This window comes from Protomyctophum parallelum (assembly GCF_964188405.1).
Source record: "Protomyctophum parallelum genome assembly, chromosome: 6".
Lineage (NCBI taxonomy): Eukaryota > Metazoa > Chordata > Actinopteri > Myctophiformes > Myctophidae > Protomyctophum > Protomyctophum parallelum.
In genome coordinates this window covers 1,276,730-1,294,081 of record NC_139701.1, presented here as the reverse complement: position 1 = coordinate 1,294,081, position 17,352 = coordinate 1,276,730, and the positions used below count along the sequence as shown (strand labels likewise).

Below are 17,352 nucleotides of genomic sequence, written 5' to 3'. Positions count from 1 at the left end.
CATTTTGAAAACAGTTCTACTCTTTTGGTTATTGCTTGTAATTGTAAATGCAAAATTCTTATTAAAAACATTTAATTGGGATGCCTGATATTCATGTTACCGTATGTGTCACAATTTAAGTAAGTAAAGCAATAAGCCGATGAGTTTGTGGTTTGCTGTGATTTTACCACAGCAAGATCGTGGTTGGGGGTGCTCTGCTCAGCTTAAATAAGATTAATTGAAAAAATACCAGACTCACACTCATGGCATAGCATGCAAAATGCAACATACCAAATCACCTTGGTGCTCCCCCAAGGTTGGTGCCCTGAGCTGCAGCGCACCTAAAGCCCTTACATCAAGGACAGCCATAGAGTTGTATTGGGGAATTTGGGGTACGGCTGCACTATCATGCATTATCATGGCTTAATTGGTCACAGGTGTCATCAAAGTAGTTGTCGGCAAAACGCAGCATCTGGTTGACAGCAGTGAGTATCAGGATGTCACAGCATCACTGGTCCAACTCTGTAGTTCTGTCTAAAGAGGACGAGACGCGAAGACCGTACGGGCAACGCCATGTTGCTCCCTGGTGCTCCATGGAAAGAAAGAAACATGCGCAGTTGAGACCAGGAAGTTGTACATGCACAAATTTGGGCATGTACAACTTCCTGGTCCTCTTTGGACAGTCCTTGGTTCTTCACAGGAAGCACACAGGACAGAGGAACGCCCACACCACAAGCGCTGGAGGTTAGCTTCACTCATAATCATTCAGATGATGTTCATATAATGCATCCTAATGTGGATTTACCTCGCGTGGTTGTTATTACCAGGCTACTTTAGTTCAATTATGTTTATATAGATTTACCAAAGTTCCACTCAGTTATGTGAAAATATGTTTATGGATGTGTATTTGAATACATACGTTGTATGTAATCGGTATACTATAAGATACCAATGTACCCGTCTAAATACTTCCTTAATGTCAACAAAGTCAACACTCACAACACCAGAGGGAGTTCAACAAACCATGTGCAACCTAGATTTAGCTCAAACAGGGATTAAATTAATTTATTTCCTATGCCGCTAAAATGTCGAACGCCCTACCAGCAGCCATTAAGAACTGTGAATCCCTTGACTCCTTCAAAACCGCTCTCAAAGGGCACCTCCGGACGGCAACAATTAAAACTCGCCCCTGTATAAAAAATAAATCTGAGTCCCCCCACCCTTTTCCCATACTGTACACGTTTTCCCCTTTTTTTACTTTCTTTATATGATTTCCTTTTTTTCATAGTAGTGTATGTTTGTACGTCTTTAATTGTTCTGATGAATTTAAAATGGAGGACCCTGATGTAAACAAGTCTTTTTCATGGTTTCGTCCTCAAAGTAGCAGTCTTTTTATTTACTTTTTTTTTTAAATAAGCCATTCTACATACTATGTAATAAAAAAATTCAAGAGAGATTTATTGTAATATACCGTATAAATACATAAATGGGTAAAATAGAAATAGGTAAATCATAAAAAAAAAAGATTATGTTACTAATTGTCAATTCATTTTAAATATACAGTTGTGTTGCTCAAAGTTCATAGAAACTGCTGAAGATTTGAGTGAAAACCAGAAAGAACTTCACAAAACAGAGAATGTGTTGTGTGGGGACGTGCAGAGAATGTTCGAGGCAGGGGTGGAAATTCTCTAAAGGGCACTTCCCTAAAACAGGACTTTTGGCGAACGGCGAATGGCGTCACGCTAGCTTGTAGATCAGCTATTTTCAGGGCACGACATCACACTTTTCAGCTACAAATTCTTTCAGCGCAAAATTCTGCGTTCAGGAGAGTTCGGAAAAAGGCCTTTTAATTTCTTCATAGTAGGAATGCATTAATCAGAGGGCAGTTTTTTACAGGCAGGTTAAAGGGCAGTGGCTGAAGTCCCCTGTGGTGTGTTTTCTTTTTTTGATTGATTGATAATTTTATTAGACAATTAGATGCAAACAGTACAGGGTACAGTCAAGCACAGCATTGGTCCAAAAAGGACAGCACCGAAGAAAGACTTTAGCGGTCTTGTTTCCATTCGGGTCCCATGCATTCATTCACAATGACAACAAACAATAAGTTTCTCAAACACACTAAATCTATATGTACAGGTTGGAATAGAAATACATTAATAAAACATAAAAAAGGGGGGGCGAGCCAATCACCTTCTCTCCCTTTGACCTGATGACAGTGACAGGTGAGTTTTCAGACCCTTTTTAAAGGAAACCAGTGATCTGCTTGTTTTGAGGGAAGGGGGCAGGGCATTCCACACTTGAGTGGCAGTGCTGTGAAATGTGAATTTACCCATATTTGTTCTGAAAATGGGTGGCACCAGATCATTATTTACACTCCCTCTAGTATTATGGCTGTGGGAGTTGCTCACCTTTTTGAGTGTCCTCAACACTGAGCCAACCTATGCTATCAAATTGTGTTGCACAGAGGTGGGTCATGGGTCCTAATCCTAGTAAAAGTCTGATTAGTTTGTTTTGGGAGGTCTGGAGCTTATTTTTTGTGACATTGAGATGTTGGAATACCAGGAGGTGCATGCATAGTCAAATAAGGGCTGAATGAGAGCTCCAGCTAGTGTCCTGAGAGCCGTCTTGTTAACAAATGAGGAGATTCTGCCCAAGAATCTTGTTCTTTGATTTACTTTTTTGATCGCTCTTGTTGCCATGCCTTCACCCGTCAGTTTATTGTCCAGGATACAGCCCAGATATGTAACCTCTTCTTTGTTAGCGATTACTGACCTTAAAATCCGTTACCCTATTAAGGGAATGGTTGGACCCAAAAAGGATGGAATCTGTTTTACCTAGATGCAATGAGAGTTTGTTATCTGTAAGCCAAGTTCGGATATTGGTGAGTTCTGAGCTGAGTGCCTCCTCAACCTGTGTTTTGTGTTCTCCCGATATCAGGAGTGCTGAGTCGTCTGCAAACAGGAACAATTTACAATTACAGGCAGCACTCATGTCGTTAATATATAATAGAAATAATAGCGGCCCTAGTATGCTTCCTTGGGGCACCCCACAGTTCACTGAGAGGGGGGAGGACAAGGTTCCATTTATGTCCACCATTTGTTCTCTTCCCTCAAGGTAGGATTTCATCCAGCGTACTGATAAATACTAGTAAATCCTATCGCCTCCAGTTTGTCAAGTAGGATTGAGTGGTTAACAGTGTCAAACGCTTTTTGGAGGTCCAGCATGACCATGCCACAGTACTTGCCCGAATCTACCTCACGCTTGATGTAGTCGTGCAGGTACAATAGGCAGGTGTGTCAGTGGAGTGGGATGTTCTGAATCCAGACTGGAACTCGAACAGCAGGTTGCGTTCGTTTAGGTAGCTGTTGATCTGTTCATAAATTAATCTCTCTATGACTTTAGATGTAGAACTCAGGATAGATACAGGGCGGTAGTTCCCAGTATCTAATTTGCTTCCCTTTTTAAATAGGGGAATACTCGTGCCATCTTTAGTTCCTTTGGGAAATAGCATTGGCTGATGGATAAGTTTGTGTGTGTGTGTGTGTGTGTGTGTGTGTGTGTGTGTGTGTGTGTGTGTGTGTGTGTGTGTGTGTGTGTGTGTGTGTGTGTGTGTGTGTAAAGATGGAATGCTGTGATCCCCCCCCCCCCTATAACATGGCCATCATACTGAAAACCATTGGTTTAGACTAGAGAATCAAGTGCAACTTGTTTATGTACAGTATACAGTCCTTGCGTACGTACAACGCATCTTCCTCCCAGGTCTAGAATTGTATCCCTTCTCTCCTGTGCCTCAATGGGCTATACAGTATGCACACAGAATAAGTTACTCTTCCTACTTCCTTCACAGGTGTTACCGATGATACTAATTAAGGCTCTGTTCCATTTAGTGTAATATGATTGATTATACTAGGAGAAAGAAAGAAAAAAAACAAAGTGTTAAAATATAGCAGCCAAATCTAGCCTGAATCAGATCTGTGCCACATCCAGATTGGAATCTGATTTGTTTAAATACGGTAAGTCTAAATGCAGACAGGTCAAGACATTATTTTTATGTCTCTCCTCTCTTTTGGATCTCGAGCTAAAAGCTTTGCAAAGTACTGCTCTCTATGGTGACATTTTGTTCATCATTTGAACACACATCAGCTATACTGACAACAACACATGGTCATTTTGACTGCCTGGTTCAGAGGTCATTAGGCAATGGTTCACTCCAAACATGCTCTCAAAATAACAGAGGAGACTCAAGTTAACTTAAAGTTACCCTATGTAACATTCATGTTCTACCCTGAATTACATTTTCTTTTCTTTCTTTTTTTTAGCATTGAGATAATAGAACCAGCTCTGCTTGCTCAGGGGAGAGCTTTAATTTTGACCTCCAGGCAATACAGTAGAGGTTACCACTTATCAACAGTAATAGTAATAGTGGTCAAACCAGACCAGGATGAGCAGGGACTCGGGAGACCAAATGCTACCATCACCCCATTTGTGTTTTGTAAGTACAAATTCTGTATAGCTTAAAATATGTATATATATATATTAGTCTATGCCTACTCATAATCTCTATAACAGCTAGTTTTGTTTTGTTTGTTATTGACATTTCAGTATTTTCATTTCAAGTTCATATATAGACAATAGACCATATTGATTATATTGGGAGGGAATTAAACATTCTTTAACAGTAACTTAAGTGGTGCCATCTTGTGAGGTTTTCAGGAGCTATTCCTTTCAATGTTGTGACTCACATTCTTTTGTATTCCATGGCCAAATTCAGTAGGCTAGTTCTCAAACTAGTTCAATTCAGGACCTCCAAATTGATATGTATTTGGCTGCGGACCCCCATATTAAAATGTTTCGTGCCAGGGACCTCCAGAAGAGAAGATTTATGTTAATTAAATTAAAAAATATTCAAAAGTTTTCAATATTTTTCAAGTATGTACAAGCTCCAATGTGGCACACGAAGTGACACGTTGTGAGGTTGTATATCTGATATTTTGGAATATCCAACATAAATGGACAAAATCATTGTGATGATACATTTATTTTACTGAGGGACCCCCTGGGAACCCCCAAATGACCCCTGGGGGTCTCCGACGGACCCCACTTTGAGAACCAATACATATACTTATGAATTGAATATGAAGGACCCCAATGGAAACAAACAAGCCATAGGTTTTCTTGGGTTTTAAATCCTCTTAGCAGACCTTGTATTGAACTGTACTTTCCTGTGCTTTTTTCTGCAAACTGTTAATAAAGTATTCAATCAATCAATCTCAATCAATCAATCATTCAATCAATCACTCAGACTGGGAGATGTTTGAGACTTGATTTTGTAACTACTTTGGCGCCGCTTAGTGGCTGGAGAAGCTAGACATTGCAAGGAGCTAAGGTCCAATGACGTGCACACACAGCGAGAGAGGAAGTGGAAGTCGTCATCATTTCCAACAACAAAACACAGACAGACAGACAGACAGACAGGAGACGGTCGATGTGGTTATTCTAAAAAAAACTACTGGCTTGATGCGTTTCATTATTGGCGGATGGGGCGTTTATTATTCCTTTGACCTTCTGTTAATGCACCTAAAGATGCTACATGCACCCTGTCACACTGTGCTAGAACATGGCCGAGTCGGATGGGGTGGATTTTGCCTCGAATCATCCGCAGAACAGGTGAGAATGTCCCCGAGGGAAAACAAAGTGTCTTTGGGTCACTGTGGGGTCAGGAGTGCACCGTGCGTGGTCTCTTTGGAATTGGATCCCTATACCTTCTCAATATTGCCAAACGTTTTCATTTCAAGGATCCCAATAATAACTTGTCTGTGAGAGTGTGCAAATGGAATGAAGTTCAATGAACTGCATGGAACCAAAGGGTCCATTTCGTTCCATTTGCACACTGAGGGTCTCTGGGACGGTGGGACCCCACCAACTGCCATAATGGGATAGCCTATCCGTGCGCCATAACGCACATCTTTGCAGACGAACGCCTGGAGAAAGAAGTCCAGCTTTTCAGGAAACGCCGAGGATGTTTGGCCTAATTTGGCCTAATGGCATGCATATTACTTTAAAAAAAAAAAGTATATTAAATAAACAATAATTGCATTATCATCTATATATGCACCACCAAATAATGCAAGCAAATGTAGCCTATAATCTTTTGCAGGTGCATATACGTCTAAGTGAATTTGCATGTTTATTTAAATATCACCAGGGATACTCAGGATAGTTCATCAGTACATGTTTTCTTTGATAGGATTCTAAAATATGACTGGCGTGCAGTTATCAGCACTGTCAAAGCCCTGTCCCAATTGATAGCAGGGGCTGATCTGATTATTACAATATTATCAGTGTCATTACTCATTAGCTACAATTACATGATGTCATTGACATGATTAATTAACAGACTAGATGTACACCACCTGAACTTGAAGCCTGCGCCCATGGACCATTAGACATTACATGTTAATCCAGTAAGCTGATATGCTTGCAACAATGACCTATACTCATACTGTACGCTATAAAGCTGCTGAACAGTTTTAGATAATAAGTAGATGATGAAACAGAATATGAGTACTACATTAACCAAACTTTATTAGGAAATTGGTTATAATAGTATTGATATATTTTGGGGGATTTAAACAAAAATATTTTTGTGTGAAAATATTAAAGCTCTATTCAGATAGTAATCATTGTTGCTAAATAATGTTCAATAACTGCGGTCTCCCTATCTCGCTAATACACAGAAAATGCATGGGTTGCCAATTTCGTCCAGTTTATATATTTTGTCTGCTCATTTCTTTGTGTCATCACTTCCAATTCCTGTGTACAAAGAGGCTCTACGCACGCCAAAGTCCTTGTGGCAGTGCCGGCACACGGGAGAAAACTGTAGAGGAGATCTTGAATAAACAAGAAGGTGGCCGCACACACCAATAGCTAGAGTACCAATATTTATTAGGACAGCAGGTAAGACAGGAATATCCAACGTTTCGGCGGTTAAGCCTTCATCAGGGAATGACTTCCAATTCCACCTGTTTATGTTCACTCTCTGCATGCTGTATGTGTTCTCTCTCTCCTGATTGGATAAAATTGGTATCCCAACTTGAAAATGCATTTTCTGTTTACTAAAGAGCCAGAGAGACGTGTGTTACTGTACAAACACTGTAGCGTTGATTGTTGTCAGGTAGATGTAAATAAATAGCCTGCATCCTTAGACTCACTAAATAGAGAAAGGACGCAATCATGTCACCCTCTGGGGGCCCTGGAATGCAATGCAATACTGTACTCAGTAGTCAGTACTGTACTCATAAAATGCCCCTGGGACCCATCTAAAAGACCACCCATGGGTTCCAGGACACATTGCATTGAAAACCTATTGACATCACTGAGAATATATACACATACACACATTTAACACTTATTTTTAACAAAAGTAAATCACGTACTGCATCTTTAAAACTGACACTGACAGTTGTCCACTGTTGTCTTTTTGCTTCCCTCATAAAACTATTTGGAGATGTTATGGTCATTAGATTGTTTGAAGTCTACATGGATTTTTAATGGGTTCTGCAGTAAAAAGCTAGTTCAAATGTTAAAATAAAATATTGTTGTAATATTGATGTTTACATTTAATTTGTTCACACATATGTGTATGCACCTTTCACACATAGGTCTACCAGCATGTTATGTCACAGACTGGACGTGTCCTTGAGCAAGACGCGGAGCTAACCCTAAGTGCTCCCCGTGAGCAGGTTGGTGTCTTTCATGCAGTGTCCTCTGCATGGATGAGAGGTCTTATATAAATGCATCATATTTTACCATTTACAATAAGTTATTGTTATCTTTTTGAAGAGACGACAAAGACTTCAGAGTAGTATTGTCATGTTTTGATGTTTTCATCAAACATCTGAGAAAAAGGGAAGAGCTCCGTTGCTGTGACTCACACATGCTTTGTTCAGATGTCACTCACTCCGGTGGAGAGTGTCAGTTGAATGCCCAAAAAGGGAAATATCGTGCCTAATAATTTATGCAAAGCAAAGTTCTTTGTTTACCCAGGGAAGTGGACTAAGCTGGAGATGCTTGTAGGTCTGCAGTTTTTTTGTGTGCGACACCTTCTCAGAACAACGTTCACACTGGCATATAAACCCTGGGGGTTAAAAAGAACTGCTTAAAAAGAACTGCCTGGCTGACGATGTAAATATTAATTTGTTGTCCTCTATTACAAGCAGGAATTGTGTGAAGAGAGAAGGTGAGTGCAAATAGTTAAATGGCTTTGTAGCTGCAGTTGAAGCCAGCTCAACTTGGATTGCAGCTTTGTAGACTTTAGTAGCAGCTACTGTATGTTGGACGCTGCTTTGTATCTTCTTGTCGCTGGCTTCCATTGAAAATCCGGACTTTTCTTCCCGATGGGTCTCCGGGAAAGCGGTATGAACACAGCATTTACAGTTAAGAGATGCAAATTGACACACGAATCCCTGAAAGTGACGTGACGGGAGGGCTTCTCTCTCTCTGTCTTCCAGTATGGCTAACAACAAGAACAGCACACTGCGCTGCACGTTCTCGGCGCCCAGCCACAGCGCCACGCTGCTCCGGGGCCTGGCGGTCCTCCGAGACCAGGGACAACTGCTGGACGTGGTGCTGTCCATCAACGAGGAGCAATTCCATGTCCACAAGGCTGTGCTGGCCTCCTGCAGCGACTACTTCAGGTAAGAGGTCACTTATCGGACACTGTGGGCCGGGTGGAAACCTGTCCAAATTCTTAAAGACTTTGATTGTAAAAAAAATAAAAAGAAGAACCGGTGTTCCGAATGGATCCAGTGTAGTTTATTATTATGTTGCCACAAGCTCTTGTTAATAATAATCATTGATTGGGTAAATATTTCTATAATTCTTGGCTGGGGCGACACCCGTCACAGAATTGTGTGTGAGGAATTAATTGGCGTTAACAACTAAATTGGGAGAAAAGGGTAAAAATAAAATGTATATTTTGTTTTGTTTTAAAGCCACAATGACTTGTTTCCCCCATGTCTAACTCTTTTAGCAAATATCTTGGATGTGCCACCTAACTCTATTGTCTCAATCTGAACCGTATCTCTTACGTATATGAGAACCACTTCCTTATTATATTTAGATCGTTTGACATCTCTGTAAAGTGATCTACTGCACGTCCTGATGCGTCGTTATTGATCAAGGGTAACTGATAGTCCAATAAACAGGCTGTAAACATAAGTCATGGAATCATAATAACTGGCATATTTTAATGATTGCCTGGGATACTTATCCCAAAATGAATGGTCCATGTGATACGAGTAAGAACAGCAAATGACATAGATGATGTTACATCACGAACCAAATCATTCCATCATATCAGTCTGTTGGTCGGGGCGCCCCTTGAAGCGCAGGCTTCTGATGTGTCTGTACTTTTTCAGACACCTATATAGAAAACTTTCTGTCTCTCTGTGACCTTGCTTGAGCACAGCTAGGGTGCACACTCTTATAAGTAATGGTAACTGCTTAAAAGGTCTACTTTATCATATCTCCTATTCCCTTCCATCACCATCTCCACCCTGTGCTGCAGAGCTATGTTCACCGGAGGCATGAGGGAGTCCAACCAGGACGCCATAGAGCTGAAGGGCCTGTCGGCCCGAGGCCTCAAACACATCATTGACTTTGCCTACAGTGCAGAGGTCACCCTGGACCTGGACTGCATTCAGGTATAGGGGCTGCAATTATCCATTATTAATCAGCGATTATTCTATCGATTCCTTTTTCTGATTAATCACATGATCACGTAGCAAGATTGTACAATATGTTTGAAAATGTAAATGTTTCGTATATTTATACTTCATTACACAAAGTTGTTGTCATGGATTAAAGTTCTCAGTCGCCACAACTGATTTCAGTCATTTGAATAGAAGCCTTCTAATGGACGCATGTTGCACAGCGAATATACTGTAGCCGATCTACAAGCTCTCAATGTGTCAGTGAAGCATTGAGAGCTGGGGGGGTGGGGGGGGGGGGCCTCATTTCACAGCGCTGTTTTACAAATAGCACATTAGGACTTTGGTCATAGTCATACAAACATTTTCAGTCATTTAGTCCATGTGTTGTGCAAAGAAATGTAAAAGTGCAGTTGTAAAACCACATTGCATTATGAGGTTGTAGATCCGGGCTGTTTTTCAATACTAGTGTTTTTTAAACTTAACGAAATGGATATCATTTCCTAATTTATTATGTTATTAACCCATTTTGGGCGCGAACCCCTTTCGGTGTTAGCATTATGTTATGCTTTAACTATTGAAAAATAGCAGATTGTGGCGCCCTACGAGCTTGTAGGTCTGCTATTTTTGAAAAGAACCACTGACATATAGAAACAGCTTTTTCAGAAAACTGTCAGGATGTAGAAGAAATTTTTTGAATCTGATTTCAGGTCAAAATGGGTTAATGATCAACTATTTATTATCAATTGACTAAACGGACTCGTTGTATTTATCTGTTGCGCCCCGTCGTCCGTTCAGGACGTGCTGGGTGCGGCCGTGTTCCTCCAGATGGTGCCGGTGGTGGAGCTGTGCGAGGAGTTCCTCAAGTCGGCCATGAGCGTGGAGACGTGTCTGAACATCGGCCAGATGGCCACCACCTTCAACCTGGCCTCTCTCAGGGACTCCGTGGACGCCTTCACCTGCCGACACTTCCTGCAGATCGCCGAGGAGGAGGACTTCCTCCACCTGCCCATGGAGCGGCTCGTCTTCTTCCTGAAGAGTAACAAATTAAAGGTAGGATCAACAGATATTGGGACAACCAAAGATATTTAAGTATCTTTTCTTTTTTTTTACATACTCACAGGTCAGTCATATTAGGCATGTACTGAAGCAACAAGCAAATCAAAAAAGGTATCTCAAAATAGTCAAGAAAATGAGTGCGTAACAGGATAAAACTAAGTATCTGACGGACATAATTTGCAGTGCTCTGGAAGCTCTGGCTGCTATAAAATGTAAAATGATATGCATGTCGGCCTGCACGTATAGCCTGGTAAACCATCCCGGTCATGTGATACACACATGACCGGGTACAATATACAGATACAATACATTAATATCATGCGTCTTCTGCAGAGCGCTGTGTGGGCGTTTTGCACCCAGCGCTTGGGGCCACACCGGTCTGCAGAAGACACATTATAATGTGAATTTACTGGACCACGGTGGTTTACCAGGTTAGTGCACATATCCGTGAATGTTTATACGGTGAGTTTACCATGTAACACTTGGAGGGGGCCTTTAACTGTTCAAATACCTTTTTTCCCCTTTTTTACAAATCATTTTATAGTAGCCAATTTTCTTTACCCCCCTTTTCTCCCCAATTTAGTCGTTATTCCAATTAATTGCTCCCCACACACATTTCTGTGTTGTCACTGCTGTTGTATCCTACTGACTCACCTGCCAGTGAGGAGCCCCCACCAGGAGGACGTAGGGCCTTCGTCCTAATCCTCCAGTGAGGAGCCCCCACCAGGAGGACGTAGGGCCTTCGTCCTAATCCTCCAGTGAGGAGCCCCCACCAGGAGGACGTAGGGCCTTCGTCCTAATCCTCCAGTGAGGAGCCCCCACCAGGAGGACGTAGGGCCTTCGTCCTAATCCTCCAGTGAGGAGCCCCCACCAGGAGGACGTAGGGCCTTCGTCCTAATCCTCCAGTGAGGAGCCCCCACCAGGAGGACGTAGGGCCTTCGTCCTAATCCAGTGAGGAGCCCCCACCAGGAGGACGTAGGGCCTTCGTCCTAATCCAGTGAGGAGCCCCCACCAGGAGGACGTAGGGCCTTCGTCCTAATCCTCCAGTGAGGAGCCCCCACCAGGAGGACGTAGGTGCCGTGCCGCACTGCCGCCCCAGCCCGTAGGAATACATGATGCAATGACCCATAACACCCTCCCTGCCCGTGCCCCTTTTTCCAACATTCATACAGCATATTTATTGTTTATGACTCTATGAGAATACCACATGATTTGTGGCTCTGCCTTTTAAAGAACTGCAGTGAGATCGACTTGTTCCACGCCGCCGTCCGCTGGCTTCAGCATGACGAGTCTCGGCGGGAGGAGGCGGACGGTGTGCTCCGACACGTGCGCTTCCCTCTCATGCGCTCGTCGGAGCTGGTGGACAGCGTCCAGACGGTCGGCATCATGGTGGAGGACGAGCGCTGTCGGCAGTACCTTCTGGAGGTATGTGGACCCAGCGATTGCCATGCCACCTTCTGCAGCACCTTATGTCTAACGAACCTCATGCACGTACAGCAGTGGTAGGGCCAGAACTCGCCTGCGAAAATATCTGGCCTGACAAATTATTTTGTAAATAATTTCCAATAGCTGACTGACAGTCCAGGTAGGATATAGCCAGCAATAGCGTTGAATTGATGAAACCGGTGGGTAGGATGAACAAATAGTTAACTTTGGGTGAAAATTAGGGATGCACCGATCCGATACTCGTATCGGAGATCGGCGCCGATCCAGGCTAAAATTCTAGATCGGGTATCGGATTGGTGGCCGATCCATTATCCGATCCGATCCGATAATTATGTGTAATTACAGTATGAAAACAACTCTACCTCCTCTGTGACACAGCAGTGTAGTATTGACAGTATAACATGTGGAATGCAGCCAGGCTAGCCTGCGCACACATTAACCTGGTCTAATTGTTGCACAGTTATTTAATAAATCATTCAGTGCATTTATATCTGTGTTTGTTACATTTTGTTTTACAAAGTTGGGAAAGTAATGTTTAAGTCAAGCCTTGATGTTGCCTTACACAAAATAATGATTCCAGACTCCACACAGTGAGGCATACAGCTTAATAGGTTATTACGTTTATTTGTGGGGGGTATCGGATCGGTACTCTGTATCGGCAGATACTGGACCCCCATGTATCGAAATCGGTATCGAATGCCAAAAAGCCGGATCGGTGCATCCCTAGTGAAAATGCCTTGTGGTCCGTTTTAGGACCATGACTCTCATTCGCCATTTTTGATGAACTAAAAATCCTCTCTAAGTGCCACATTCAAGGATGCGGTCTGCACCTGTATCATTTAATTCCACATGGTTTTCTATCTATTGTTATACCACACACATGTATTAACTTTTTTTACGGTAGTTATTATTATTGTATATAAGGTTCCAGGTTTTTTAAATTACTTTCCGACCCCTGATGTATAGTAACCTGCTGCTCTTTACACCGTTTATGTCTAACTGCTTGTACTGCTGCTTTCTCATGCTATGTGTATGCAGTAGGGCTGGGTGATGTGACTTTGATCAGGATTATTTCAAACTTTTGCCTCGATTACAACTAATTGAAGAAAAAGGATGTATGGCAGATCTATATTTAATATTTATTATTACTATTATTTATTTAGTCGATTATAAAAATCTCTATTGTTATGTAAATTATCCGATTAACCTACTGTACATAACCCCCGACCCCCCTTTTCCCCCCTGAAAATTACAAATGAAATAATCTCAGCCACTTCAATACGATCAAATAAAAATGGACTCTCATTCGGTATAGGCGTTCAACTACCAGATCCTGCCGTTCCGGCAGCACGAGATGCGCTCGCCGCGGACCCTCATCCGCTCGGACGCCGTGTCCCTCGTCACCTTCGGCGGCACGCCGTACACGGACAACGACCGCACGGTGAGCGCCAAGGTCTACCACCTCCCCGACGCCGCCGCCTCGCGGCAGTTCAAGGAGCTGACGGAGATGGAGACGGGCTGCAGCCACGCGTGCGTGGCCGCGATGGACAACTTTGTGTACGTGGTGGGCGGGCAGCACCTGCAGTACCGCAGCGGGGAGGGCGCGGTCGACAGCTGCTTCCGCTACGACCCGCACCTGAGCCAGTGGCTGCGCGTCCCGCCCCTGCAGGTAGTAGTTGACCAATCCGTTATTACTCTGTCGATTTGCTTTTTTTCCCATCGATCGACATAGTGGCATTTTGTTTCATATTTTGTCATTTCATATACTGCATCAACAAAACGGTTAACCCATTCTGACCTGAGATCAGATTCTAAAAATGTCTTCTACATCCTGACAGTTTTCTGAAAAAGCTATGTTTCTATGTCAGTGGTTCTTCGATTTTTCAAAAACAGCAGACCTACAAGCTTTAATTGAAACAGTCACTTCCAATTTCACTTGTTTAATCTCTATTCTGTCTGAGTTCTGTATCCTGATTGGATAGAATTGGTGAAATGAACTCTGAAAATGCATTTTCTGTTTAATAAAGAGGCAGAAAAAGTATCTTAAAAAAAACAATAATAATATAGAACTATTAACACTTATTTTGACCACAGACAATCACTTACCCTACCTTTTAAATACCTCTATATTCTTTCATAATTGATCAAAATAGATTAATTCGATTAACTATTGCACCCCTATATAGGAGGGCCGTATCCAGTTCCAGCTGAATGTCCTGCATGGACAGCTGTATGCCACAGGGGGGCGCAACCGGTCCGGCAGCCTGTCCTCGGTGGAGTGCTATTGCCCCAAGAAGAACGAGTGGATTTATGTGGAGCCGCTGAAGCGCAGAATCTGGGGTCACGCAGGTAGGGCAGCAACTATCCATTATGTACTTATATATATAGATATATAGAACAATTACTTTTTCTATCTACTCGACTCATCGAGAACTTCAAAGCATGTTTTTTTTTTAAATATCTAATTAACAGTTTGACGCGTAACCTGCATTTTAATCAAATATTCTACGCTGCCGAGATTGTTTTTAGAGCATACGCTGAATTATTTGGGCTTTTGATCCGTGAAAATCCGGCGAAAAAAGGTTCCTCCGTTTGTTATGAACGATCGCACCACCCGCCATCTTGGTGTGCCGCAAGACCACCCCACAAGACCCTCCTCCATGAGGCGTTGTACCCCGTTCATTTGCATTGGCCTCAATTTCCCAGAAGCCCAGCAAAGTAACAGGGAAAATAGCAGATCTAACAACCTCAAAACGCGTCACGTCACAAGCAGGTTAGATCTGCTACTTTCACTTTCACTACTTTTTTCTTTCTTTAGCGTTTCACGTCTTCGCCTATAATGACATGCCATGACATTCACCACACTTATCCATTAACTGTCGCTGCTCCCTCGTTGCCATGCCAGGGACCGCCTGCGGGGACAAGCTCTACGTGTCGGGCGGCTACGGCGTCTCGCTGGACGACAAGAAGAGCCTCCACTGCTACGACCCGGCGGCCGACCGCTGGGAATTCCGCGCCCCCATGAACGAGCCCCGCGTGCTGCACTCCATGATCGGCGCCCGCGGGCGCATCTACGCCCTTGGCGGCCGCATGGACCACGTGGACCGCTGCTTCGACGTGCTGGCGCTCGAGTACTACGTGCCCGAGAGCGACCAGTGGACCACGGTCAGCCCCATGCGGACGGGGCAGTCGGAGGCGGGCTGCTGCCTGCTGGACGCCCGGATCTACGTGGTGGGGGGCTACAACTGGCACCTGAACAACGTGACGAGCATCGTGCAGGTGTACAACACGGAGACGGACGAGTGGGAGAGGGACATGCACTTCCCGGAGTCCTTTGCGGGCATCGCATGCACGCCCATCATACTTCCACAGACGACCACTCAGCGTTGAGCCCCCCCCCCCCCCCCCCCCCCCCCCCCCTCTCACGTCCACCCATAGAGTTATAAAGGATAGAGGGAGGGACCGGGAGCGACAGCCCCGCCCCCCTGCTATTCATTTGAACTGAAGTTGCTCAGTGGCGTTTTGAAGCACCCGGAAGAAGTACCGTTATATAACTCAATGGCTCGAGCGAGCGGAAGAGCAGCCCGGACCTCAAATTTGAGGATGACGCACGTAACGCACATGGCGTCACTGAACGTCCGTCCACCTCCATGAACGTGCTGCAGTTCCACTTTTCGCCTAGTAGGTAGGGGCAGCTTCAACGTCGGATAGCCTTACTGGGGGCTAGTAGGTAGGGGCAGCTTCAACGTCGGATAGCCTTACTGGGGCCAGTAGGTAGGGGCAGCTTCAACGTCGGATAGCCTTACTGGGGCCTAGTAGGTAGGGGCAGCTTCAACGTTGGATAGCCTTACTGGGGGCTAGTAGGTAGGGGCAGCTTCAACGTCGGATAGCCTTACTGGGGCCTAGTAGGTAGGGGCAGCTTCAACGTCGGATAGCCTTACTGGGGGCTAGTAGGTAGGGGCAGCTTCAACGTCGGATAGCCTTACTGGGGGCTAGTAGGTAGGGGCAGCTTCAACGTTGGATAGCCTTACTGGGGGCTAGTAGGTAGGGGCAGCTTCAACGTTGGATAGCCTTACTGGGGGCTAGTAGGTAGGGGCAGCTTCAACGTTGGATAGCCTTACTGGGGGCTAGTAGGTAGGGGCAGCTTCAACGTTGGATAGCCTTACTGGGGGCTAGTAGGTAGGGGCAGCTTCAACGTTGGATAGCCTTACTGGGGGCTAGTAGGTAGGGGCAGCTTCAACGTTGGATAGCCTTACTGGGGGCTAGTAGGTAGGGGCAGCTTCAACGTTGGATAGCCCTACTGGGGGCTAGTAGGTAGGGGCAGCTTCAACGTTGGATAGCCTTACTGGGGGCTAGTAGGTAGGGGCAGCTTCAACGTCGGATAGCCTTACTGGGGGCTTGCGTCCACCTGACAAATGCGATATCAATTTAGGACGAGTGGTTCCATAGATAGCGATGTTATGTCTCACCTTTAAAGGCCCATTTCACCCGTTTTGCAACCAGATCTTTACTTATTTTAATGATGACGAGAAACACTTTCCCGGGGTTTTTATGTGGCTAATATGTGTTTTTAGATATTTTAGTATTTCAACGTGTCTGATGTCACAGACACTGGTCTCACTTCCTTCCTGGACTACATGTTGTCTCAGTAAGACAGCCCTCCATTATGCCCAGCATTATGGTCATTGTAGTCATTATGCCCAGCATTATGGTCATTGTAGTCATTATGCCCAGCATTATGGTCATTGTAGTCATTATGCCCAGCATTATGGTCATTGTAGTCATTATGCCCAGCATTATGGTCATTGTAGTCATTATGCCCAGCATTATGGTCATTGTAGTCATTATGCCCAGCATTATGGTCATTGTAGTCATTATGCCCAGCATTATGGTCATTGTAGTCATTATGCCCAGCATTATGGTCATTGTAGTCATTATGCCCAGCATTATGGTCATTGTAGTCATTATGCCCAGCATTATGGTCATTGTAGTCATTATGCCCAGCATTATGGTCATTGTAGTCATTATGCCCAGCATTATGGTCATTGTAGTCATTATGCCCAGCATTATGGTCATTGTAGTAATCCAGCAGTGAGAACAGTGTTCACAGAAACACAGACAACATAAAAACCCCAGGAAAGTGTTTCTTGTCTCCCAA

The 17,352-nt window shown here is 44.0% G+C and overlaps 1 protein-coding gene across 2 annotated transcripts; it reads left to right on the top strand.

Annotated features, from left to right (window-relative positions):
* The first annotated feature begins 5,436 nt into the window (after positions 1 to 5,436).
* On the top strand, positions 5,437 to 16,051 carry klhl26 (kelch-like family member 26). Of its 2 annotated transcripts, XR_014569329.1 has the most exons (9): positions 5,437 to 5,646; positions 8,490 to 8,675; positions 9,548 to 9,683; positions 10,488 to 10,742; positions 11,982 to 12,173; positions 13,510 to 13,863; positions 14,381 to 14,543; positions 15,100 to 15,875; positions 16,011 to 16,051. XR_014569329.1 is itself a non-coding variant. In XM_083766379.1 (8 exons), the coding sequence occupies exons 1-8, from the start codon at positions 5,597 to 5,599 to the stop codon at positions 15,582 to 15,584; spliced, it is 1,821 nt and encodes a 606-aa protein (XP_083622505.1). In that variant the 5' UTR covers positions 5,437 to 5,596; the 3' UTR covers positions 15,585 to 15,995. The 2 variants fall into 2 exon arrangements, 1 of the variants encoding a protein (XP_083622505.1); XM_083766379.1 differs by lacking the exon at positions 16,011 to 16,051 and having other exon boundaries at positions 15,100 to 15,995.
* Positions 16,052 to 17,352: the final 1,301 nt, after the last annotated feature.

Excerpts from the sequence above, each read along its gene's own strand:
- klhl26 (XM_083766379.1), top strand. The coding sequence starts at position 5,597 with ATGGCCGAGTCGGATGGGGTGGATTTTGCCTCGAATCATCCGCAGAAC. Across the intron at positions 5,647-8,489 it reads TCGAATCATCCGCAGAACAG|TATGGCTAACAACAAGAACA; the intron begins GTGAGAATGTCC and ends TCTGTCTTCCAG. Across the intron at positions 12,174-13,509 it reads GTCGGCAGTACCTTCTGGAG|GCGTTCAACTACCAGATCCT; the intron begins GTATGTGGACCC and ends CATTCGGTATAG.